At 38.5% G+C, this 27,390-nt stretch overlaps 1 protein-coding gene and 1 long non-coding RNA gene across 2 annotated transcripts in view; one reads left to right on the forward strand and one right to left on the reverse strand.

Annotated features, from left to right (window-relative positions):
• Positions 1-401: 401 nt before the first annotated feature.
• On the forward strand, positions 402-2,101 carry LOC112947389. Its single transcript, XR_003249400.1, has 2 exons — positions 402-533; positions 1,459-2,101. It is a non-coding gene; the product is annotated as an uncharacterized LOC112947389 (long non-coding RNA).
• A 3,651-nt stretch (positions 2,102-5,752) lies between these two features.
• The window catches only part of CFAP69 (cilia and flagella associated protein 69), a 28,627-nt gene continuing 6,989 nt past the window's right edge, over positions 5,753-27,390 (reverse strand). The window contains exons 6-24 of the mRNA XM_026039375.1: positions 27,278-27,354; positions 25,371-25,469; positions 23,318-23,467; positions 23,019-23,196; positions 22,430-22,553; positions 21,479-21,527; positions 21,194-21,315; positions 20,060-20,276; positions 19,027-19,191; positions 17,646-17,764; positions 17,013-17,131; positions 15,842-15,923; positions 14,627-14,819; positions 13,819-13,956; positions 11,641-11,717; positions 10,494-10,688; positions 9,472-9,558; positions 7,857-7,961; positions 5,753-6,110 (exon numbers count right to left, since the gene is read on the reverse strand). Coding sequence (XP_025895160.1) covers positions 5,934-6,110; positions 7,857-7,961; positions 9,472-9,558; positions 10,494-10,688; positions 11,641-11,717; positions 13,819-13,956; positions 14,627-14,819; positions 15,842-15,923; positions 17,013-17,131; positions 17,646-17,764; positions 19,027-19,191; positions 20,060-20,276; positions 21,194-21,315; positions 21,479-21,527; positions 22,430-22,553; positions 23,019-23,196; positions 23,318-23,467; positions 25,371-25,469; positions 27,278-27,354 — 2,473 coding nt within the window. The 3' untranslated portion in view covers positions 5,753-5,933. The remainder of the gene's footprint in view (positions 6,111-7,856; positions 7,962-9,471; positions 9,559-10,493; positions 10,689-11,640; positions 11,718-13,818; positions 13,957-14,626; positions 14,820-15,841; positions 15,924-17,012; positions 17,132-17,645; positions 17,765-19,026; positions 19,192-20,059; positions 20,277-21,193; positions 21,316-21,478; positions 21,528-22,429; positions 22,554-23,018; positions 23,197-23,317; positions 23,468-25,370; positions 25,470-27,277; positions 27,355-27,390) is intronic.

Below are 27,390 nucleotides of genomic sequence, written 5' to 3' on the forward strand. Positions count from 1 at the left end.
ATCTTTCCAGCGGCTCCATTTCCTTTGAAAGGAAATGCGGTCAGTGTCCTGGCGGGCAGGCAGGACAGCAGGTGGGATCCCGGCTCTAGGAACGGCTCCCGTCGCTGTCCTGAGGGCAGCAGGGGGACATTCCCTGTGGCTTTGTTCCTGGCAGCATGGGGACATTCCCTGTGGCTTTGCTCCCGGCAGCTCCTCACAGAGGCTGGCGGAGGGGCCGTGTCCTGCAGGTGGGAGCAGAGCGGGGGCTGGCTCTGCTGCTCTGCCCAGGGAGGTGGGGCTCCCCATGGGCTCCCCGCAGCGGCACCCACCTCCCTACATTGATTCATTGCTTCATCACTTCATCGCTTCATCACTTCATTGCTGCTGCTGCACCCGTGTCTGCCCGCGCTCTCCGCTCCCCAATCCCGACATCTCCAGAGCCCCCGGCGGCTGCCGGGCACCCGCAGCCCGCCCCAGGCTTGGCGTCCTCCTCTCCAGGTGCCTGAGCGCTGCTGTTTGGAGGGCAGAGAGCCTGGTCTCGTCGCAGAAACACCGTGAGTACAACTGGCGTGAGCACGACTGCCGCTGCGCTCGCTGCCTGTGTGAAACTCTCCTGCCTTGCACTCAGTAGGAGGAGTTTGTGAGTTCAGAGTCGCTGGGGTTGTTGTGGTCTCTGCTCCCGTTTGAGGTGTTCACATGAGCCCTTATTGTTTAAGGTTTTAGTTGGATTAACGCGTTAGAGCRAAACTGCTCAGAATTTTGGTGGTTTCCCAGTTTCTCTTCTACTGCTTTGTAGCTAAACTTCTGACACCTCCTTCCTGGAAATTTGCTGAAAGTTTGCAAATTTGCTCCAAAAGTTTGCTGAATTTTGTCATGAAAACCTAGAAGAAATTTTTCTTTTTTCTTTTTTATTTCTCTTTTTTTTTCTTTCCATTTGTGCAGTAGCTACTACATGTGTTCTTACCGTGCTGACATTCACCCCACACTACGCAATGGTTCACTCTTTTCATTTCCACAGTGCAGACAAGGGCTGTGCCGTGAAAGACTGGGTATTTAAGAACCTGTTACTAGTTTACAGTCATTTTAAATAGAATATACTACAGGGGGTTCTTTAAGAGGCTATTAGCTATTAACTTGACTTTCCTAATGGGCTAATCCCAAGAGAGGAAGGGGAGGACCTATGAGCTCTAGGAATACTTGTGACATAGACCATGACCACTTCAGGCAGCATCAAACTTTCTGCTAGAGGTTTTTACGTTCTAAATAGCATTGACAATTTCTTAGGTGCAACCCTAGTTCCTTTGCTAGGATTTCTTGGCTGGCATTTATTCCATGGTTTGAAAGTAAATATTGTTCTGAAAATGTTTTATTATGCAGCACCCCAAAGCAGAAGTCATCTCTGGGGGATATCCTTTAATYTCACATGAGAATTAACTAGATACTGGCAGAATCCCTGTGATTTCGTGCACTTTCTTTCAGGCACCTGCTTGGAATATGGAGGTTGTCTGGAGAAGAAGGTGGTACCTTCAGCTGGGCTGTGTGTTGCTGCTGAATCTAGTTTATGCCAATCTAGACTATCCAAAGGAGATCCCCGCGAGCCTGGGCCAGATTGACCACCAGTGCTGGGAGGTGTCGTCCCAGGGGCTGGTGGAAATGAAGAAACTCAAGGTGGCAGATTCCGTCGTCACTCTCTGGGACTTCATGATGTTCCTGAAGGAATCGCCCAAGCCCAAGCACAACGAGCTCTTCAATGATTTAGCCCAGAACTTCTGGGATATGTACGTGGACTGTGTGCTCTCCAGATCACATGGGATGGGCAGAAGGCAATTAATATCTCCCAAGTATTTTGTGGCATACTCYTAGAGAACTTCAGAAGGTTCCTGTAATACATGATGTCTGTACTGTACATTAAACAGAGGCACTGCTCCATCCTTGTCTTCAGTTGCTGAGATAATTCAGTGTTAACCACCTATAGTTTTTGGTCTCTGCTTGTCAAATGTGTTTGCATTTTTCCATGGTAGCTATTTTCACGATAGCTGAATCAAAAGCAGTTAAGGTTATTAAATTTCTCTATTTAAGAAAGTGTAAGCAAAATGTAGGTATGCATGTGGGAGTGTGTGTCATTGGATGCTCTGTTTATCCCTGTATACATTATCAATGACATTACAACACTGAAAGTTGAAAGGTTCCCAGTGCCCTAACTTTGGGGAATCACCTGTACGTGAGCAAGGAGTGTGAGTCCCCGAGCGCTTGAGGGCCTTCCTTCCCGTTAAAGCYATTGACACATAACGTGAGTTCTCGGTCCCTGTTAATAACCAGTGACAAACTCTGGTTGTCCTGGTCGGGAATGTGACCTGCAGCCATATCCACGATTTCCTACTTCAGCAGCCAATCCCAGACCTGTTGGCTTCCCTCCTCCTGCTCACAGAGGCCTTCCCACAGGCAGCCTAACACAGTAGGGATTTTTCCTGATGTACCCAGCCAAGAGTTCTAGGTTTCCACACTGGATAGGGAGCTCCTGTATTCTTAGTATTCCTAAATATACTGCTTGGAAAATAATCTCTTTTTCCTAATCTTTCAGGGTCAGCTTTCACCAGCCCATTTCAGGCCAAAAGGGGAGGAAAGCTCAGGTACCCGCYGAGCGGCTCCAGCCTGCGCTTTGCTTGGGCATGCAGGCCACAACCACAGCAGGGCTGGCAGCCTCCCCAAGGCCCCCCGTCACCCGGGATCTCCTGCTCACAGTCTCCCAGGCTGCCTTTTCCCAGGCCACATGTGAGTGATTTGGGGATTTGCCTAAACTCCCCTTGTTCTCTCAGGTAAGCTGCTTGAACCAGTGCTCTATTTCTGCAGAGGCCCGTCCATTCCAAAACCTCTTTTTTTTTCAGAAGTTAACTTTGATAGAAACCCAATATATTTTTATACGTTGCAATGGAGACAATGTCAACAAGCGCCTTTGTCTTGCCCCAAGCGTCTTGCCCCTATCATGGGTTTTATGTTGAGCAATTGCAGAAGCCCAACACCGAGTTAAATAAAAGGATTGTGCTTGTAATGTCCTGCGTGGTCTAAACTCTGTGCTTTATTGCTGCTTAGCCTAGGCTAAATATTACTTAAAATATTTTTCTACCCAGCAGCAACTGAGTAATAGTCATTTTGTTATTTTTGTCCATTAATATGTTATTTGCAAGGAAGATTATTACATTATATMAGAAGAGAGCTTTAAAAAGCTGCCCTTCTCTTTGCAGTCAGGTTTGCTGGGTGCCCRCTGCGGTTTGGCCTTGCGTGAGATCCCGGCTGCGGGTCCCTGTTCGAGGAAGCCGTACTCACCTCTGCAAAGCAGTACTCGTGCATTAACAACAAAATGCGTTAACAGAATGCATTAACAGCTCGTACACCTCCTCATGTAACGCAAAATCCACTACATACAGTGCACCTATACAAAATATATTCCCTGCTTGAGCAGGGAGTTGGACTAGGTGATCTCTAGAGGTCCCTTCCAACCTTAACCATTCTGTGAAAACATACGGTGCAATGCAATAAAATGCGTAAAATATCCAGTAGTGCTCCTAGGTTTGTTCACCAAAGTTAAATATAGAATAGTTTTTTATAACATATTTCTCTTAAGATAAGAGGAAGAGGATATAAGAGTAGTGAAAATTTTCCTTACTTGTGAATATCCTGGATGCCAAACATGCCCCCATGTCTGGGATTCACTCTGCTCCTGGTATAAAACTGTCACAGAAGCATCAGTGTGAACCGGTTTCTATGTAAAAGATTGTATTATATTCCCACAGGGGTTACACTCTGCTCCTGTAACTTTTGCTCAGAAATTGGAAGGACTTACATACGAGTCCTGGGTATTTGGAAGAAATTAACCAGTGCCTTACTGTTACCAATAATGTCCCCTACACATTTGCATACATGCAAACATATATTAAAAAAGAAAAGAAGTAAATGCCCAGCACAGTCTTCATTCTTCTTGACAAGTTTGGGATTTTTTTTTTTTTTGATGTGAAAGACAACTGAGAGCACTTTGTTGGAGCCCCAGTATTTAGACACATTTTCATATTTTCCGTGACACCTGTAAGCAGGCTAGTAGATGAAGAGTTGTGTCAAAGGAATAGGAATGTAGCTGAGCAATCCATACCTGGCACACGGGGCTTCAGTTGGTAAAGCTCTGGGTGCTTTAGGTTACCTTCCTTGCATGCAGAAAACACATAGAGGCTTGTTCAGTAAAACATCCTTAAATGTTATGCAGATAAATTCAGGAAAAAAGTCATAACAAAGCSAGGTTATACTTAAAAATATCAATTAGCAAAGTACGAGCATAAAAATTAAATTAGTATATCTTAGTTTCTCTGACATTAAGCAATAGAGGGCCGTCTTTGCAAGGTAATGTTTAACAAACCTGTCCATGAGAAAATGCTTCTGGCCTCTGTAAACTGAGCACGTGGAGATCTTTCTAAAGAGTCATCTCACACGACTGTTTTGTTTTATACAGGTTTTTCCTTTTGGTTCATTTTATGGAAGTTAGGTAGGCAATTCTTGAACAAAAATCTCTGCCTTTGTTTTTAATCCCAGCCCTGCYATGTCTTGTTATAGGATCAAACACCTTGTGAAGAAACAGAACTATACACACATCCTATCCTTCTTTCAGGGAAATAAAAAGGGAGTCCAGAACTAAGTTCTATGTGATTACCTCAAAATTATTATTTTTTTTAATGTTTGCATTCAACATAATGAAAGCTTGAGCTTTTCTCAAAAGGCTGCTTATAGGCATAAAGATCACAAAAACTTGTAGGTGGCAAAACACCTAGCAAGGTCACTGCAGTTTATGCTCTACTGCTGGGAAGTAACTAATTTTAAAATGTGTGAAATCTTCACAGAATCACAGACTGGTTGAGGTTGGAAGGGAYCTCTRGAGATCAYCYAGTCCAACCCCCTGCTCCAGCAGGGACACCCAGAGCAYRGGGCACAGGGCRGCATCCAGGYGGGTTGGGAAGATCTCCAGAGAAGGAGACTCCACAGCCTCCCTGGGCAGCCTGTGCCAGGGCTCTGTCACCTGCACAGGAAAGAAGTTCTGCYTCATGCAGAGGGAACTTCCTGTGTTTCAACTTGTACCCATTACCCCTTGTCCTGTCACTGTCCACCACTGAGAAGAGGTTGGTCCCTTCCTCCCTACATTCTCCCCTCAGGTGCTCATACATACTGATCAGATCCCCTCTCCACCTTCTCTTCTCCAGGCCAAAGAGGCCCAGCTCACTTGCTCTGCCTTTGCCTCTCTCACTGAATTCTGACTAAGCCAGAAGGAGACAATTGTCACCCACAAGAAAGATTGCTGCAGAGTTTTTATCAGAGGTAATATGGGCAATGACCCATTAAATAACTAGAACAGTAAGATTAGTTAAAGAGTTGGGAGAAATTACTGTTTTAGCAGTTCCCCCAACAGGCTGACAGAAACGGCTGGCACAGCCCTGCTTCTCCRGAGCCTTTAGCTTCAAACAGAGGGATCGGGATTCGGAAATGCTCCTGCCAAAGGCACCAAGAAACAACATGGACAAGGAGAAGTACCACACAGGCCTGTATCCAAAAGAAGAAACTGAGTGTATTTATGGAAAGGTTCATCAGGCTGCTCAAAGAAGGAGATAMCCAAGCTGCAACGTGTAGAGAGTGTCACTTCTGTCAATAGAGGAAGGAAACCTAAATAGATTTTCTGATAGTGCATCAGGGTAACCTGACAGCAACACACAACATAATCAGACTCAATGTACCTTTGTTCCACACTGTGTGAAATGTTTTATTAATAAACTTTCACTATGTTTACATTAGTGTAAGACAAAAAAATAGTTTATCAACACCTATGCAATTTGTTAAGGCACTACAAATAGATTAAACCTTGTACCTGAAATATGCATAATGCTAACTAAAAAAGCTAAAAGCACTGTTCAGAATAGTAGTTATTTTACAGATATCGAGTTTTTCTTGAACGAGTCCAACATTTTAACTCTTTTGATCTTTTTTAGGGCCCCTCCATGAACAGAGAGCTTTCTAAGAGCAAGGTCGGTATCGGCCAGCGGCCCTCCAACTAATTCATGAGGAGTGCTCTCCACAGTTACCAAGCGACCGGATCCGACCTGGAAAACAAAACAAACCCATTACTTGACATTCATGGTAGTATTTAAYATACGATGAGAGTTAAATCATGAGCTGGTCTCTTGAAAATATTTTTCAGTGGGTGGAGATGCATGGTGAGGTTACCTCGGTCCACTCAACCCGCTAAAATAACAAATTGTTCCCATCAATGAAAAAGAGCATTTTTGTTTTTTTCCTTTATGTCTGATCTTAAGAAGAGATGAAAAGAAAATCAAGCCTTTACCCAATGTTATTGGGATTTGCACATAATATTAGTCACAGTTCTTGCTCTCAGATTTTCCATACGGCTTAGCACTTAAAGAAAGAGGGAATGGGAGATGCACACGGGTGTGCAATCTGCTTCTCTCGTCTGCAGCTGCCTATGCCGCCGCTCCAGCAAAACTGTAAGACTTCAAGACAGAGATACACATTTTTAGTCTCATACAGTATTCCTTATACTGAACATATTCGGGCCTTTGAATTAAAATCCTTGAATGAAACTTCTGTCTTCTAACCACGACCAGCTGAAAACAACCGTGTAACTCTAGGTGCATGTGGCTCATGTTTGGTTAGATGATCTTGATTTGTTGGCACCCCAAATCCTAGGTACAGGAAATGTTTAGCACAGGCAGAAAGATGACTGGGCCATTAAAAAAAAAAAAAAGCCAGCAATAGTTGTCACTTGTAACTCTTCCACGCAAGGGAGCTAAGGAATTTTATCTGTTGTTGCTGATGAGTCCATTTTTTCAATACACCCCTCCAAAATGGACTAACATCTTCCTTGTTTCTGTCTACAGCAGATACCAATGTTTGTATCTAAACTTTTCAGATTCTTTCTATAACACATATCTGAGGAACAGCCATACTGACACATCCGTAACATATATCTGAGGAACAGCCATACTGACACGTCCACGCAAATAAAACCTTTCCTATTCCAATTCATCTTACATTCACAGACGTGGCCTTTCACATGTGCTTGCCTAAGTTTAGAGCAAAGATAATTTTCCTGCTCCAGCACTCTGAAACTATCCCCRTTCTTAACATGAAGCTCATCCTTTCTCTATCACATCAGACATGAACTGCCTCTCTTATTCTACAGGATTCAGCCACCTTACTTGTCATCACTCACTCAGGCTCCACCATAACAGTCCCTCTTCCCTTTGCTCAAGTTTGAGAACAAGCACCTCATGTTCTTGCCTCCCTGCTTGCCCCCATAGGTAGGAGGAACTCCTTAAGCCACCACCAGCCTAATTCTCTCCTTCATGGAAAACACCCAGCTYGTGCAAAAGCAGGTCCTGACTGGAATGGAGATTCTGCCTTGTTAAAACTCAGCATCCAGATGCACTGTTACATCCCAGCAAGCTCTTATCAATGGCTTGTATCTCTTCACACTAAAATTAAAATAGAGAATCGAGAAAAAAATCTTCCCTTTGATAGGATGGGCAGATTAATCTGCAGCCTGTCAGGCAACTAGAAATGACCTTTACTGACTGGACTCAGGACTGCATGGATAAATCCAACATTAAATGAAAAAGGTCTTGATCTCAGCATGCTTCTCACAGAAGGCTTCCCTGTTTCTGAAGTTTCCTGAAACTTCCCGTTTCAACTACAAGAGACAAAAACTCTCTCTTAGAAAGATTCTTTCTCATAAAAATTAAAAGAAAGAGTCACATATACAACCAAAATGAATCCTAAACCATGCAGATATTAATAAAAATAAATCCGTGTTATTTGGCATTACTTACTGTTGTACCAAGGCCTTTAATATCTGTAGAATGGACTGCTGCATTTTGAGATTTTGACTTCAATTTGGAAGCCTCTATTGATTTTTCCTGCAGCCTTTTTGCTTTCTAAAGAAAGTTGGAAAAAAAAAATCATCAGAATGAATTATAATTTGCATCAATTAGAAAAAATATAAATAACAAACCAAGGAGGAATCATTTCTGCTGGCCTTTAATAGTAAGTTCCACATTCCACCATCAAGAACATCTTAAGCAGCAGATTCATCCCAAGCTGAATGAAGTCTATRTACTTAGAACAAAAAGTTATGAGTGGCCACTAAAATTCCTTATTTCTATAAGTATCTTTCAATTCTGATGGGAAATTACTAATAAAAAAAATGGAGTATTCAGCTTACCCAAGTATCATTTTATAGGATATTTCGCTCAGGAAACAAAAAACAAACAAACAAAAAGGTCATTTCATTAAGATGAGGAAATATGATTTCTACACATAGAATAACAGCTTAACTTAGATTGAAAAGTAACTCCGATGATCTGTCTGTTCAGACAAACTGGGTCTGTGCCCTGGTTACTGAGGGTGCTGCCTGCGCTGGGCTCTCCCTCGGCTCACAGCTCATTTCTCTGAGTGGAGCCACCCTGAACCCACTGCTCCTTTTGCGCAGTCCCCAAGCTCAGCAGCCCCAGCTGCCTCAGCCTCTTGTAGGCCCTCTCTCCCCAGCTGGGCTACAAGGATGCTGCACAAGATTGTGTTGAAAACCTTCCTAAAGTCAAGGTAAATGACACCCTCTGCTCCCCACCCTTCACAGAGCTAATGATTTTACCACAGAAAGCTACCACGTTAGCTGGGCATCATTTGTCCTTGGTAACTCCACGCCAGCTGTTCTCAGCCACCTTCTTGTCCTTCATGTACTCAGAACACTTTCCGGAGGGATTCGATTTGCACCACACTCTTTCCAAGGACTGAGTTGATACAAATCATTCTGTAGTTCCCCCAAATCCTTTTTTTTTTCCCCTAGATTTCTAGAATAGATTTCTAATTCTAATAATTTCTTATTACATGTTAGGGAAGTGGTCTTACACTACAAAAGTTATTCTCCTTCACATGTCCTTTGGGAAATGAAGAAAAATTAAATTCAGCTGCAGAATGTCTCTTTGACTTTGTATCTTCCCTAACTTATGCTAGTTGTCTAACCAACTTTCTAACATTTTAGTGATATTTTGGAGACATGTAACTATGGCTAAAGTTCATCATATATTACTTCCTATGTTGAAAGATGTCTGCTGTACTAAAAATAGGGGTGAAATATTAGGAAAAATAAATTAAAACGACCATCTTTTTATTTTCAGCTGTCTCAGGACAACCACTTTTTCATATATTTAATTTTAAGAGCATAGAGAATGCTGATCCCCAGGCTGTCACCATAAAAAGAAGAGTGGAAGACTCCAAGATTACCTAGCTTTGCCAGTTTATACTATGGTTCATTCTAGGATGTTTGTACAAATACAAAATCTAATAGAGCTTCTACTTGAATATCCTCATAAGAAATGTGTTTGAAACTTCCAATTTTTGTAATTACTCTGCAAGTGWAAAATTCTCTTCACCACTCAAACTTCTTACCTTCAGTGCCTCATAGTTTGACGTCCGAGTCAAGAAGTTTTCCCAAGATTTATTTACAACTTCCCTCTGCTTATGGGCATTGTGAATCTGTAATGTGAATCAGATTTAGGAAATATAACACATTCCTATTCCTATTCGCCTTCCTGAGTTCTTTCYTTGTGCTCTTTGGACAGTACATTCAGCTCTGCCCCTTTAGTTTAGTCCCTCTTAAGGGAGATTGAAAGAAAATGCTGTAGCCATGCATTTGCTCTTCAAAAATTCAATTATGCACTTTATGCCTTCAAAAATGCCTTTCCTCCAATATACATCAAAATAGTTGCTGGTCTTTCAGGAATATTTCCTGCATATGCTCACTCTCAAGCGTGAAGGACATGGAATCAGTTCTGGTGACGAAGGCAGAGGTGTGGGATAAGTACCCTAAAATCCCAGTGAAGGATTTTAGACAACTGGGCCAACTAAACGGATTTCTTACAATGAGACAGAGGATGAGATGGTAGATGTGCAAACTTGCCAAACCCTTCCCTATAACCAAAGCCAGGCAGTGTTGACACCCTGCTTATTCTCAGTGTGCTGGGAAGCACAAAGCCCTGATTTCTAAAATAATGAAACTCCTGTGAATATTCGACCAGCAGAGCAAAGCTGGAATTAAAACACTGGCTTATGTTTCATTTTAAGAAACAGACCCAGTGCAAATGGTTAAATTTTCATTTGCCACAAATGAAACACAGGTGCCGCCTGTATTGCAACACAGTATCACTGATCATGCAGCATTGCTACACTGATGTACTGCTTCCTTTATGATATTGCTTCATTTATTTTYCATGTTACTGTCTAAATATTGGTAAATTATACAAGTGGAGAGAACTTAGGTAAAATTACAATGTTACTGTTGAGACAGATTAAAAATATCTTAATATAATGCACATATATGAGACTCCAAATAGGATGTAAAAAAAAAAAACCCCTTCATATAAACCAACAAAATAATTTACCCAGATTTTGTACAGAATTCCTTGTTTTACCTTTGTATAGGCTTTTTCCTCCTCTCGGAGCTCTTGATGCTGTTGACTTTCAAGCATTTCAGTCTGGAGAGCAGCAACCATTCCTCCAACATCTTCTGATACCTCTGAAATAACTTTCAAGGCTTCCTCATCTGAACTAACAGGCCTGAATTCTTCTTTTAATTCTGCACGCACTTCATTCCAAACTTCCCCAGTCTGTGTGAAAAATGCAGCACATTACTTAATATTTCTCTCTCATTTTTATTCCAGTTATTCAAAGTTTCAGACAGCAATAATCTCACTCCCCCTTGTTGTTCTGTTTCCCAGAACTGTAATGCAAAGTTAGACTTCAGTAACACCATGGTAAATTAATCAAGTTCTGACTTTGCAAAGGAGTAACAGGAATGCCAATGAGTATGGAAACTTAGAAAGACAAGCAGAGAGATGCCATGTTATAGGAGCAAAATGCGGTGTTTTACAGGCTTCTATAAAATTTCAAACTGTGCATTTTTTCACAGCAAACTTCAAYATGAGGCAAAAATGGAACATGAAACTATCAAATAAAGATCCAATTCTGCTCTTGCAGACTTTCTTCCTAAGCAAAAGATCAGCACAAACTGCAGCACATCGAGCAGCATGACCCCTGCACAACCTGTTGCTCTGTTCTTACAGCCACAGCAGTGTAACTCCAAGCTTTGATGGTGTGGATGGGTACTGCACGCAGCACAAAGAGAAGGTATGGAAAGAACCTTCATCGAAATGTGCATCTAACACCAATTTAATTCAAAAAAACCCCACAATAATCTGGTTTGCTACACAAAAAGGCAGSCTGGCTCCAAGGCAGTCTGGCTCCCCAGCCCTTTCCCAGTTACTTATCCATATCCTTGCACATTCCTGATTCTTGAGCTAGCAAACAGCTAAAACTGTTTTCTTTTTTACCCCTGRGTTATTTTGACTGGAATAAGTTTCTGGTCACAAACACTCGTCACGATACAAAGGAAAAGTCTCAGGAGTGTTGACACAGTGGAGAGGTGGTACTTTCTTTTAAAGGTAACTCTGGTTCCTATTCTCTGTGAGGCCAAACTACGGATGACTTCTTTACCTATTGCTCTATTTGCTGTTTTTGCAAGCACAGATACAGAAGCAGTATTTTTTCCACAATACTCACTTTAAAGTCAAGGTAACGACGTATTATAGCAAGTGTGACAAAATCCTTAGCAGATAAGCCAGGTAAATTTTCAAAGCCTAAAAGAACATTAATCATTATTAACAACATAAATCAATTTATCTTAAAATACAATATTCTAAACCAGACACCATCTTATTCATCAAATAATCACAGGAAAAGTCTTCATGATACCACAAGTCAGTCACTCTAATCCTGAGCAGGCTTTTGGTAATAAAGTATTTTCTCTGAAATAGATTCAGTCTACTCTAATTCTTTACTTTTGAGTGGCTGCAGTGGCTTCCAAACCCTTGTTAAGCCAGGACAGGACTGCATTTGCTGCCTTTTGGGAGCTTTTTCTTCCAGTGAAAGCAGACAAACAGTTAAGTYCCCAGGTCACTGTTTTTAAAGAAGCAATTCAGCACAAATAGGAGAACTGCATTACTGGGGCTCCAGGAGTTTGTTCCAAGGCTGGGTAATGAAGGTCTCCTTCATCCCACACACCTGCATGACTTGAGTGTGATGACTCCATGTTTTAAAACATATTCCTACTAAGTGCATGAAAGGATATGGAAGAGATTGCTGTGATTCCGCTTCACTTTGTGCATGCTGAATGCCAATTATATATATGTGTGCATATACATATATATAGCTACATCTAAACAGTGTACCAAATCTCACTACAGGTTTCATTATACCATCTGTGTGGTAACTAGGARTGTAGCATGTGCTTATCAGAATATGATTATGTCATACTTTGAGTTAAGAAATGCCATAAATACAGGTAGACTAATGCCAATTTCTGGATTGTTGCGTCACAGACTGTTACAAATGCAGGACTTCACTAAAGACTATAAAAGTCTTTCCTTTTTTATTACTCACTTTCAGGTCATTTCAGTACAACACAGCAGACATTATAATGTATACAAGCATACGGAGGCATGTGTGAAAATAGGAGAAAGCTGGAACATAAGCTCATGCCTTTGGCTTTCAAGTTAAGTACGAAATTAAACGGTGAACCAACATTTAACATAATTAACTCTAATGTAAGAACCTGAGCTATGACAGAGAAAGAACTGGCTATAGTTTATTAGAGAAACTGAAGATGTTTTCAAATCAGTTGGGACTGAGGAAATCCACACTCAGGGACCCCCTGAAGCAACCTCAGAAGGCTGCTGATCTTCTTTGAACCTGTGGGGACAGACTGGAAAAAGATCAAACAAAACGTCTATTTGTTGTAAGAAGAAAAGGAGGAGATAGAGAACACTGGTTGAACTCAGTTCTTGGAAAAAAAATGAAACACATAATTGAATAAATAATGTTTAGGCAGTTAAATGGCAACAGTGAAAACATTAATAGCCAACATGAATAATTAAAAACAAACCATGTCAATCAATCTAATTTTTGTCTATAGATAGATAAGAAGCTTTACAAATGCTGAGAGTTTATCATTATTTTGACTTCAGTTTAGGGTTTTAATTGAGAGATTATCGTGTATTCATATTCAGTGTGCTGAATATGTGACCTGCATATGAATAAATTTTGTTATTTATAAATTAAGGACTGCAGCATTTTAAAGGAAAAGACTGAATGCAAATTGAGCTTGCCGATTTAAAAAATTATCTAAAACCACTAGAGATGTGTTTTTAGGACAGTAACGACAAATAGAAATGCAAGAGTAGAAATATGTACAAAGCCAGGATAGTACATTACCAGTGGGCTGGACAAAATAACAAATCAAATGAGTAAACACTATCATGTCATATATACCAACCCTGATACACCAATATTAATGTCAGACTGTCATTTCTAAGACAAATCAAAATTTCTGGAAAATGAGATTTCTCAACCTAGGCTGTGAAAATTAGGACATCCTAATCTGGAGAAGACAGACTGAGATGCAACATAAGTGTTCCATAYAGGAAAAGTAGGTGTTGTGAGTGGGAAAACAAATTAGGGCAAATTTCAAGCAAATTCTAGGTTTGATTTTAGAAATARTAATCTCCTTCTGGTAAGTGTTGAGGAGGTCATAAAATATTCATCAATACTTCAAAATATTCGTGAATAGATTTTTTAAGAACAGTTTTAATTAGTTTCTACTAATAACAAAATACTGAACACATACCTCAAGTTCAGATTAATGACAGGCATGACAGTAAGGAGACAATTCATTTCTCTTACCTAGTTTGCCTAGCAATGAATACAGTTTTGCCCTTATGTTTTCTGAAACCTCTACGATGGCAAAGCTGGGGCAGCTGGCTGGCATGGGAACGACCTCTTGCTGTTTCTGCAAGCTGCTAACAATAGGTCTCTTCATATCTAGTAATTTCAAAGAACAACAAGATTAGAAAAAGAAGGAGGAAGTATTATGCTCCCAAACTTACTAAACATGGAGGAAAAACTGTCTTTGCAAACAAAGCCTAAAGAGCTTTAGCAGGCTGCTACTGAAGTGCCCTTTCCTAGGATGTCTTCACTGAAATAAGTCGAATTCATCTTACTTTTTGTGCATTGATGTGAATCATTTCCATTTGACCAAGAATTTAGTCATAATTTGGGCAGGGAAATATTAAGAATTTGTGWTACCGTCGCATTCCCCTTGCTTCTCTATAAAGTATGCAAAAGGAAAATGCCATTTGTGGAGAAACTCTCTAGAATATACCTGCAAATCAGCTTATAATTGTGATGAAGGAAAATTCTGGTAAGATACACACTTGATATAAAATTAAACAGGTTAATAGTCCACCATTAAAAAGGCAGGACATCAGTCACAGTTCTGTTGTCCAGCTGATGTAGAAAATGCCATCTAGTGGCAAAAACTAACAAAATACCTTGCATGAATATAATGTGAATTTGGTCAGAACTATAGTATACCATAACTATGTAGTTTAGTTTCCTCAGGATTTAGCTTGCAAACCCAGACACTGCAATATGTTTTATTTTATTCAGTGGAACTGCTCACAACTGGTTTCACATTTATCCTAAAGCTTACCAACAATTCTTCCATATTGATCACGTCTGACTCCCAGATCCAACTCCTCTTCTCTCCATAACTGYATTAGAAGGTTAGCTGCTGTTTGATCCTTCTCTCCACGCCAGGTATTGATGTGAGAAGTGGTTTTAGGATTGTCACAAAATTCAACCAGAATTCCAAGAATTATATTGCTCAAGTTCTTTTGCTTTAACTTAGAGAAGGAAAAAGGAAAAAAAGAAGTTTTAAGTTGCCCATATCAGAGCGAAAGCTTTCAAAAGAAATCAGGCAATTACAAGCTTTTCATCACAAAGACTTACACAAAACTGATGTATAGGCTTGTAAATCTCTCATGTTTCTGCAATCTGGCCAAGCAAAGTTTGTAAAATCATGGGAGGGAAACAGCAGTACTAACACACACAACAAAGTACCTGTGTTTGCAGTTACATAACAGGTTTGGTGGAGTTATGTAACAGGTTTTGTACTCGTGCCTCCAGGCTAACATGCTGCAGAACCCAAGTTTCTGGGGAATGTGCTACTACCAAAATGGTTTTCATAAGAAACAAACTCCTAGGCAGTGGCTGACTGGTACCAGAGAGCATCTGTTCTACTTGGTGACCTGGTCTGTTAGAAGCAGATGGAGCAGGAGAGTCTGCAGCTTTGCACTGCAAAGGCACGGGAGGCTGGAAAGAGTAAGGGCGGAATGGCACAAGTGAGGAGCAAACTTCCTGAGAGCTGAGAAGCCTGTGCCAGCCACGTATCCAAGACCTRTAATAGCTCTCCATCCTCATAGACAAGGAACTTCTCACACATTAGGATCTGTAAAGCCTTAAGCACCTACTGGTTTCATTCTTAGTGACTTCCATACAAAGAACTTCAGTGCTTTTCTGAACAAAGTTGTTATCTTAAGTGAAAATATGYTTTGAATTTTCTATTAAAAGGAGTATTTTTTAAATTAAAAATTAATCTGCCAAATRTTTATTAAAAAAAAAGATGCATGGAAAATGTGTCCAATAATTTCTGAGCTGTGTGGTTACCTTCTGATTTCAGAGAATTACAGACACTTGCCTTCATGTAGTAATTCTAATATTTATTGTACTATTGCACAATATTGTAATCATTGTAATTATTATTGCATTATTGTAATAATTCTAGGAGATACAAGACAAAACAAATAACAATTTTCTGTGCTTATTGTACTTTTTTTCATGATAAAATAATAATAAAAATACCTACTGCCAACAGATCCAGGAGGTGGAAAATGCCCTGTTTTTCAAGAAAAGAATCCTCTGCAATGTAACATCCAATGACACAAGACCTGAAATAAAAATAATTTTAGCRTTTAGAATCACTTTTACACTTCAAAATGCTCTAGAAACATCTAAATTATTTACTGAGTTGCATTAAAAATATTTGGTATGCACTATGCTTTTGTATCTGCAGGGAGTGGGAAAACTATGTTTCAAATGTCTGTATCTGTACAGCTACAAATATCTGTTTTATCACTAAATACACCCCATCTGACTGCTCTTTCTTCTCTCGTGGCTGGTACCTTCCTCGTGGTGGCCAAAAAATCAGACAGGTTCACCATGAATTGCGTTAGAATCCAATGCCATTCAACTTAACTCAGATCAGACCTAAATTTGAGTCAAAACTAAGTAAAAGATCAAGTAGATCAAGTGTCTCTGGTCCGATTCACTGCAGAGGTGCGTGAGTGTTTCTGCCAGCAGAATACAGGGGGTGAGACATGGAAAACTGTTTGCTTTGGCAAGAATACTGCCTTCTCCCAGCTTACAATGATGATAAAATCTGCATTCATGACACTTTTTATTTCTTCTCTTGTTTCTGCACTTCATGATCTCGTCTGGAATCTCAAGTGCCACTCCCCTCTTTTTTTTTCCCTAGACAAACATATCATTTAAAACACTCTATCTTAAAACTTTTTTTCACCATGCATATTGATGTTCTAGAGATTTAATTTCTGATAAAAATCTTGTTTTAATTTCTAGATAAATATACAGTTAGTTTATACACAAGTTTCTTGTGTTTATTTAGTTTTTAGCTGCTATCAGTCAATTTCTCCCTTTTCTTTACTCCTCTAAACTTAGRCAGTGCAGACTCTTAGCAGTGCACCTCTCCTCTAGGTAAATCAGCACTGAAGCATCAGGGTYACCTTTCTGGCTGCTGTGTGGGGAGCCAGCCTGTCTTACTGAGCCCTATCTAAAGCAGGACACAGGCAAAATATTCTGCTTATAATTTATTATCCAGCCAAACTGCATAAAGGATTTTTCCAAATTTTAAACAGAAGAAGGGCCTCTAYGTGCAGAGAAAAGACCATAGCATTGCAGACCTACAATATAAGACTTCTGATATTTAAGACTTACTGTTGCTAAACTACTCTACTAACCACAAGCAGTCCAGTGCAGTGAAAAGGAGTCGACTGTGGCCTAGTCCACTAAACAGCTTATTCAGATCCATCTTCATGAATGGGATAAGCATATCCACTCCTTCATAGCAAAAGAGTTCCTGTTAATTGGACAATAATTAAAGCAATATTTTTCTTAAATAATAATAAAATATATAAAATAAAATACAAAGGAAACTGATAACAAATACATAATAATGATTACATATTTAAGAAAATAAAATAACTAAAATATAATGAAGTACAAAGGAAACTGAAAATTAGAAATATTCCTGTTGAGTATTTGGCACAGTTTTGCTCCACTCATTGCAGAAAGATTGGAAGAAAAAGATTCTTAGTTCCTCCTGTCGGATAATCCCATTCTTTAGCATATTTTTACATTTTCATTTTTAAAACTACGTAAACAATTGAATGGAATTCTGGCTAATGGAATTCTGAATGATTCTGTATTTTAACTGTCACTGTCACAGAATCCAGCAATCAATCCTGTCTTGCTAGTGATGAACTGCAATGGATATATTTTTTTGAATAAGAGAAAACACAGTATCATTTAAATGAAAATGTACTGCATCATTGTGACAATTTCTGTACCGGATGAGGTAGAACGATACAAACCTTTCTGTGGAGATCATCTTCACAGAGATTAGACAGAATAAATAAAATATCAGCCTGGATCTCCAGCAGAATGGCATCTTCTTTTTCTTTAGATTTGCTCGCTGCGTACTTCAGGATATCTATAAAAGAATACATTTTATGCATGTGAAGTCTATGTAACTCCTACTATAGCACCTGATTAAAAAAAAATGTACACRAAGGGATTTCTAGGAGAATCTACTCATGCTTTTCAGTTGTCTCCTGTGTGTTACCATCTCTTACAGATGCTGCAGTTTCACAGACCTTGCTCTTGGTGGCAGAGGCAGCAGCTTGCACTGACYTTTGCCAGCACTTTCTGCCTCGTGCATTGCACCAGTGCACCTGGGAACTCACACGGATTAAATAACCCTTAGAAAAAGGCAAAGAATTCCCTGACTTTCTCTGCCATAGAGAACATCTGCASCCACAGTGGAAACGTGGGAGAGAGAGAGAAAATGCTGCCCCTGCTGAGGGAATATCAGCCTTGGAATCACTATCTGAAAGAGCATTTACAGAGAGCTCTCTTGGAAGGAGAAAAGTTGCCTCAACCTGATATATGCTGCATGGTGTAAATTTTCMTTTCACTACAATCTGATAGTTTTCATGGAGCTTTCACCAACGATTTTGGTGAAACTTTGGTGAGATTTTGATTTTTTCACCAGAGCTTTGAACTGGGAACATAAAATCTTCTATTTCTAGACTTYCCACTATAACATCCTCTTCAAATTCTAAAGGACATTACATTATTATTACTTCCAATATGATTTTTTTTTTCAGAACAATGGAAACTTTTATTATCATAAGAAAAGAACCTAACATGTATCAGCACTCAAAATAATCTGTAAAACTACCTATAARTTACTGAACAAAAAGATGATCAAAATGTGTTACAAGAACAATCGTTGAGCAGTTTTACTCTGCTTTTATTCTTCAAAAGGTTACTCATTAAATTCACTGCCTCTAATTCCCTTTTGTTTTAAAGAGGACTTGGGGAAAGTGATATTGAAGTGGACAAGTGCACCAAGTTTATCCCTTATGGTTGAAGTTCCTAAGGGCTAACACAATGAAAGTAAGATGTTACAAACAACAGGTATAATAGAAGAAAGAGAAGGAACAGTTTTTAGTGTGAAGTTATATACCTAGAGTTTCACAGCTGCCTGCTTTGCTTAACTCCTTCCATTCAGTATGCTAAAATGTCATGATATTAAAAATCAGATCAATATATTAATTGCTGTAGCATCCTTCAGTTTTTCAGTCAAATGAGTAATGTATTAAAACCACAGCGTAAGAACAAGCACGGACACATCCTACTGCCAACATAAACATGTGATTTTTATGATCAGCAATACAAATTGTGCTTTACCCAGTAGCTGGCTAATAGCTCCCTGGTCACATAGGTTCAGGTTGACAGCATTGTCACCGAGGGACACCACGGATCTCAGCACTCTCAGGCTGTAGCGCATTTGGGCAAGCTTGCTGCCTCGACCGCCTGTCCCGTGGAAACTGTTACCTTGGCCAAAGAAGGGATCTGTGGAGCAATCACAAGGAKCATTTTCTTTGGCAGACTGTATATTCAGAATACAAATGGGCTAAGGAAAAAYACTCTGTTTTACCAGTGGAAGCAAATTCAGAGCAAACAAGCAAAAAAATTATTTTATGTTAGAAAAACTTCTCGTTTAAGCAATCTGATCAGAAGCCTACCTGTGAAGGGCTATGCTGTTTATATTCATAAGAAAGGTATGATTTTGATGAACATTTACAATATTTCAACATTTTCTTAACTTTGTTTTATTAGGCTTATGAATAATGTAAAAAAACCCCAAATCTCCAGTACGATAGGAAAAAACAATCTTTTGATCTCAGTCACACTCAAATTAAAATTTGTTCACAGAAAAAAAATCATCCATTCTCTAGTGAAAATTATCCATCCACAGGAAACCAATCCATGAAGACTGGGTGCAGTTAATTACTTATTTGCTGAGGTTCTACTCTTAGCTGATAGCCTAAAATAAGCTTTAGCCTAGAAGGTGCCTTACTCTGCAGAGCTCAGAGCCTGAGGAAGCACAGMTGCCTCCTGGCAGGAATTACCAGTTGGACTCCATGCCACAGTAAACGCATCTGACTCATTTAAAATATGAGCAGTAAAGATGTGGGACTGCCCAGGCAGCTAAAGGAATACCAGTATAGTGGTAGCCAGGGAATGAGGGACCAGTTTACACTCCAATAGAAAACATTATTACGGTTCATTACAAAATAAAAGTATCCCATATGACCCATTTGAAAAGCATCATTTCAAGTTTGTAAGTTTTACATTTTTCCTAACTGCCAAAGAAAGGAAGTCCTGTTAAATTGGGTTTAGAGGTAACTCTGAATGAAAGACAGAACTATCTACTGACCTTGACCCACACACCACTCCAGAAACACAAGGAGGAGAGTATTCGCTTGGCAGGACARATATTTGTCTAGCAACAAAGGAGCCACTGAAGCTAAAACAGCAATTGCATGAAGTTGTAATTCTTCATATTGGGCAGCAGACCAGTCATGAAATCCAGGCTTTTGATTTGGTTTTACATAAAAAAGCAAAGCTGGCATCACGTCATTTTCACTGAGAAGCTGGAACAACAAAAGATGAGGAGAACAAATACAGCTTACAGGTTTCACATGTGAACAAGAAAAATGTATTAAAAAAAAAGAATCAATTTCACTCTTAAATAGATTTAGACTTATTTTTTTGCCATCATCTTTCCTGAAATATTTAAAATATACTAATTTACTTCTAGAAAGCATTTTCCAAATACTGCCAAAATCTAAGCACAAAGATATATCTCAAGAGACAGTGCACTGGTTTGTAGTAATTGATTAATTCAGTGATTGATACCATATTAAAGGAAAGCATTTTTAAGTGAAAAAGTACATATTTCTACTGTGAGGCAACATCATCAGTTCACACTGTAAGTCAATAAGGTTGTGTCTAAATTATGGAACACACAAGGCCTTTTATTTTGATCCTGAGATCAAAATTTTTGATCCTGAGATCAAAATTTTCCTGAGAAGGCGACCTGTGAAAGCACATTACAGCTGCCTATAAGGTCTTTTATACTGCTACAATATTCATGGAACACCAACCATAAATATGTCTGGTTCATACTCAGAATATTATCTTTTCTTGAGAATGGATGTCGGGGACAGTACAAGTACAGACAAGCTCTGTTTATATTCTGTAGCATTCCCACGGACTGGGGTTTATGAAACTGTTTTGTTCTTCCTCTGTGTTTCAATAACGCTTTGCAGTTACTTGACAGCTAATTTTTCTAGCATGGTCTAGGTTTGGAGTCTTTCTAAAATGGGAAATGTACAATGCTTTCAACCAGGAGGATTTCACTTGAATGTATGTATGGTATATAGTTTTGAATTCCTGATTTACACAACGGTAGGTTATCTATCGAGYCCTGTCACATAGACAGATAAATTATCCTATAATTCTTGCCCCTYTTTTTGCTTATAATATATTCTATTTTGTTACAATTTACCTGGAGAGCACATGAATCTTTAGATAAGACTCCTATTACATTAAACAGCAACTTTTTCAGCTCAAAGTCCTCATAAGAGTAGGTAAGTTTAAGACCTTTCACCAAAGGATTGGGGATTTTAACTGTAAAGGAAGTTGTAGATAAATTACAACAAAATCTTCAATAAAATTCAAAATATTATAATTAAAAAGTAATTTTTGTACCACCACAGATAAAATAAAATAAAATAAAATAAAATAAAATAAAATAAAATAAAATAAAATAAAATAAAATAAAATCTCTTACCTTCAGTAAATGTTGCAAGCACTATTAACTGCTTTGTAAATCCACTTTCCTAATAAATATTCAAAACAAGTACATGAATTAAATTACAATGAAATTAAAACTGTTTTTTTTTTTACCTTTTTTTTTTTTTCCTCAGAACACATCAAAATTTAATATATCCTATTGCAGAATAAYCAGAATTTTATCAAAGAAGAGATCAACCATCTCATTACAACTATCTTCATTACAGATTATAAAACCTATTTAGTAATAGAGCCAACTGGGACACTGCTACTGAAATAAATGCGAATTCCCAAAAAATAATCCATTCCTGATCAAGTTGCAAAATAGCAGTTAACAGATTTATATAAATAGGAACTTGAATTCTTAAATATTTAGTGTGTCACAACTTCATGTGAAGCTCTAAATCCAGGAGCAAAACTAGAGAGTAAAAAAAATAAACATCAATAAAAACTTATCTTCTATATAGTTTCCTCAAAAAAATCTGGAATGTCCTATTCTTTCAGCAGTCTGTGATGTGTTTAGGGATACCTTTAAGTTAGAAAAAAACTTGAGGAACTCTGGTTATGTGGCATGGATGCTWCAGATGAATTTAGGCCACCAGCAGAGAGTCCGTACGACTGCATCTTCCAAACAGAGAATAAGACTTAGTGCAAAATTCACAGAATGGTACATCTAAGGATCTTTACAGGAATATAGGAACTGTTCTAATTTCTGCAAATGAATAAAATTAGTTTCATTTATGAAGTATCAAAAAGCTTGATGTTAATACTCCAGGTTGATGGTACACAAATTTGAAGTCTAAGTTGCCGCAAAAAAAAACGCTTCCTGCACTGCAAACCTAAGAGTGAGCTCTGGAGACAGCATGGAGCAAATACTGGAACTTGAATGGGATGAAATATTGAGTACAACAGCCAAGGAAAACTCTGGGATATAGCAGGGGATACTCACAATCATCGGTGCTGCAGGGTTTTCAGCTATTAATGTGGCAATCACCAGAAGGTCATTTCTTAGCTGACGATCGTAATTGCTGAAGCCATGCATGAGCAGGTGCACAAATACTTCTTTCAAAGCACTTAGGAGAAAGTCAAAGATATTTTACCTTTACTTTTCATGTTTTATTTAAGACAGCTCTAGTATATATCGTACTTTTCAAAGCCTTAGGATTCAACTATGAGAAAAGTAGCTTAAAATTTTGCTATGAAACGGATTCTCATGTAAACTACTAGAAAGCCAAGTTAAGCATGTTGCAAGGTACACGTATTTCAAATTTCACCTTGCATTATATGTATTATAATGAACTGAGAGGCACACCCATCTATAGTAATATTAGGTATAACCATACAAGTACTAAATGGTTTAACTCAGGTTGTGCTTGTTTGTTTTGGTGTGCAAAACATAATGAGGACTTCAACGGGAGACATCCACTCTCCTTTCGTTCATTCTCTTAATTCATTTCAAACAAAATGATACAAAACAGTAATGCTCTAGATGTCTTTAAAATATACTATTAATTCATAAAAGGCTTTACTATGCTTACTGTACACATTCCAAGTTACTGAGCTGATTAACAACTTCTTCTCTTGAGGTGTTTTCGAATAGGTTCCACAGGATCTCTGATGAACGGAATACCAGCTGTCCAGAGGGATCAGCATCATTGAGATGCACACAGAGTCTGCTGGCTGCTTGAGCCTTAAGCATAAGTCTGCAATTTTCTCCTGAAATTAAGAAATATCTGAATGATTAACTTCCTGTAGGTCAGCAACTGCTTTAGACATGTTCAAAGATCAATCAAAGAGTAGAAGTAAGGAGATTGCTGAAAGAACAATTTGTACTAACCAGAGCTGGAGAGATACTGCAGGGCTTTCAGGACCCATAGCTTCTCAGGAAGTTGATTTTCAACTAATGCTAGTGATAAAACAAGAGTTTCTGCCAATCCTCCTAGTTCAGCCATCTGAATTTTGTAGTTTGCACTTGTTGGCTGGTAACCTGCACACACAATTGGTTTAGTTACAATGTGTTAAATGTTCAGAATTTTGGTTATTTAATAAAATATTCACCCTTTCTCCAAAAAAAAAAAAAATAAATAAATAAATAAATAAAAAGAGAGAAAAAGAAAAAAAAAAAAGGAATGAGATAGGAGTTTCATATTTCCTTAGTCCTAAAACTACTTTTTCTTATATCTGAATATTAGTAGTACCTAAGACATATCCAGAATGCTTGCCCTCCAAATAAAGAGATAATTCACTTTCTAGAGCTAGCAGAGAGGGAAGGGGAGGTGAAATTTTTGGTGTACATTCTAGCTCTTCTCTTTAGCCTCTCATGAAAGAATTGACGTTTTCTATGACCATATTACTTAAAATATGTGAATTCACTTTTACTGAAAAAAGCTTGAATTTCTAATACGTCCTTGTTATTACTTCTGTCCATTCATATGTTGTTATTTTATTATTGAATTACAAGAGAAAGATAAGAACTAAGAAAATCATATTTATATATTCTAACTTGAAAATATAAAGTTTATCTAAAATATATATATATTTTAAAAACTAATATATATCAAACAGTAGATGACATGAAGAATTCATAAACACAGATAATGCAAATAGGGAACAGCATTTAACTAACTGTAAAGTCTGATTTATTCTAAATCAGCTGTTATTTTAAAGAGAAAGAACTTTGAGGTCTCTTCTATGAAAACAGCAGCTCAATATGCTAGGGGAGGATGTCAAATTATTAAATTCATTATTAAGAATTATTAATAGAAGAATTGCAAATAACACTGAGACTGACAGTGGCTGGGGCACCAGCACCTGGAAGACTCTAAAATTCCAGCCTCCCACATCTACCGTAAACTAAAGAAAAAAATAGAGACAGGAGGGCAATGACCTAGCAGAAGCACTGAAGAGCTTACATACTAAGAAACTTAGTCTCTTCAACTGGAAAAAAAAGAGGTAACTACAAGGATATGATAGGTATATATAAAATGATAGGGAGCAAAAAGAAGGTTAAAAGAGAGGAGTTTTTCCTTTATTGCTCACAAGACTTGTAAAAAGCAACAAAATATCAAGTTACATGGCAGTATGTTTAAAACCAACAAAAAGAAATAATTCTTCCAAACCGTAATACTAAATTGTGAAAATCATTTCTTCTCGGGTGCTATGAAAGGCAAAGATGTAAACAGTTATAAAAAGCAGACAGAAAATATCACAGAATTTTAAAAAAATAGTTCTATTAAGTAGAAGAGAAATAAATTCTGTTTTAGGAATTCTCTAAGACACAGACTGATTGAAAATGGGGCAATATATTGACAGAAAGTATCATGGTGTGCTTGTTTGCTTTATTCTTGCATTGTTTCTCTCATCACCTGCTTTGTCATGCACTGACCTTTGCATGGTCATTCTTATCTTTTATTTTGTCCTCATGTTTTGCTACTAACAATCCCAGAATTTATCTAAAAAAGCAAATTTATCTAAGCAAATTTAGTTGTGCTCACATCTACCCTTCACAAGCAACACCAGTGAAACGAGAGCTGCTCCTCTCCAGACTACCCCTGCGAAGTAGATAATCGTTTTGTTCATGAAACTCCAATCCTAGTTACTCTTTCTTCTTCCACTCTCCATGCTTCAGAAAACTTGTGACCATTTCACATTTTCTAGGTACTCTCTAATATGAATTTATTTCTCTTTTATGTAAATACATTGTACATTGATTATTTCAGATTTTCAGTATGTGTTACTATTAAAAAATTGTATATTTGCCAATATGGTATATTTGATGACATATAGTAATGATAGTGGTAAATAATATCCATAGCAAATGTATGGATTTCAAAGTAGTATAGTTAATTAAGGTTTGAATTCTTTTTACACCTGAAAATATTGTGCTTTACCTGCAAGCAGTTTTTTCGGTAGCTCCACATTATAAAAGCTGATAATACACTTGCAGATTTGTATTCTAACTTGAGAGCTTGGCACCCTCATCAAATAACCTGTCAGAAACARACATAAAATTATAAAGATTATATATTTTTTAAAAAAGTCATCTTGATACTTTTAGTTACAATACTTTGCCTTTATTGGTGACATCCCCTAAAATCTGTCTACTTCATTCAAAGTTTGGTTATAAAAATGCACAAGAGACAGGGTCTCCACCACTGAAAGGGACAGAGTGGTTTTACAGTAGTAACACAGGGCTTATTCAAAGGTGTTCTCTGTTTTAAGGCTACAGATCTTTGTAAGGCAGCAGATGTTACTCAGAAGTTACTTTCAAAAGAAAGCTAATACTAGGCTACTGCCAACATCATGTTAGTAACTCTGCTTCTACCAAACATGATAAGACATAATGGGAGCACAGAAAACAGCTCCTTTTCCACAAGACAGAAAGAAACCAACTGAGAGCTACAGATGCCTCACATGGATAATACAAACTATCTGTTATATTTTAATGCATCTCTGGAGGCTACGCTAAAGAGAATCTAAAACTATGTGAAACTCATTCAGGGCCATTCTGCTATCTACTTGGGTTTCTGAAAATTAAGATTTCTATGAAGAATTTCTTYCTCCCTTTTTTCACGTGAGATGCTGATGACCCCTGAGAGGTCGTACATCTCTACAATTGATTTTTTTCCATTAAATGAGACAGGCATCACCTGCCCTCTTTAGTGAATCCTGTCTTRATTTACAGCATTTGCAGCACGTATGTTCTTGGTATGTTCTTGTCATACACAAGGTGATAAAGAAGTAGTCAGGTACTAAAGAGTTGACACTCAGATTATCAGCTTGATACCTTTTCCTCCAAGGGCTCTATTAGAATAGATTCCTGCGGGACAGGAGCAGGAGGCAGAAGTCAGGAACTGCTGCCCCTAGCAGGGCACGGCACTGCTGACTGCCTGTATTTTGCCTTTGTGGCAGACAGCTCTCAGGGGCTGCACGTTTTGAAGCTTTGAGCYGGCAGTCATCAGTCACTGTGTCTTACTTGTTTCTTCCTTTTGGCTTCACAGTATGAAGTCTTTCCCCCATCCAGGCTTCAGAGGTTGTAATAACACACAAATTTCTCAGAACAAAGTGAATTTTTTTACTGTGTCCAGTTCTGAGCTCCCCAATACAAGAAAGACACCGATTTAGCAAAGGTCCACAAAGGAGATTAAGGGACTGGAATCTGTCATATGATAAAGGCTGAGAGACATGAGACTGTTCAACCTGGAGATGAGAAGGCTCAGGGAGGATCTTATCAAATATCTGAGAGGAAGGTCTAAAGAGGACAGGGCTRGACTGCTGTCAGTGACAAAAAGAAGAGAAGAGACAAGAAGGGCACAGACTGAAACACAGGGCGCCTGTGCACAAGAAAACACTTTTTCACTGTGAGCGTGGCTGAACCTAGAACAGGTTGCCCAGARATGTTTAGATTTGGATAATGGTACTGGGCAACCTGCCCTGGCTGACTCTGCTTGACCAGGGGGTTGCAYGAGCTTATCTTCAAAGGTCTCTTATGACCCCAACTATTCTATTATTCTGTGAAACTAAAGAGGCTACAGAGAAGTTTAGTTTTTCAACTGTGGTGTTGAAGTCTTCTATTATAGCTTCTCTCATGAGCAAATAGGAAGCTGGTAACTTACATGTGAGTTAGCAGCATAGCAAAACAAGAAGCTTTCCAAATAATAAGAAACAGAGCATTGATGGAATCGTTGAAAGAAATGAATTAAACATATCAGAGTAACAAGCAACTGAAATTATGACAGTTAAATAGTTTGTATTATTTCCATACTGATGGCACCGTGGCACATCACTTTAGACTCACCAAGCTGTGCAATTGATTTTGAAACTGTTTGGGAATAGCTAACTTCATCAGATAATCTCTTTTTGTGAAATGGTAACCTGCAAAATGAAACAAGCAAGTTATTAAAACGATGC

The sequence above is a fragment of the Nothoprocta perdicaria genome, unplaced genomic scaffold (assembly GCF_003342845.1).
Source record: "Nothoprocta perdicaria isolate Ctin4 unplaced genomic scaffold, notPer1 scaffold_23, whole genome shotgun sequence".
Lineage (NCBI taxonomy): Eukaryota > Metazoa > Chordata > Aves > Tinamiformes > Tinamidae > Nothoprocta > Nothoprocta perdicaria.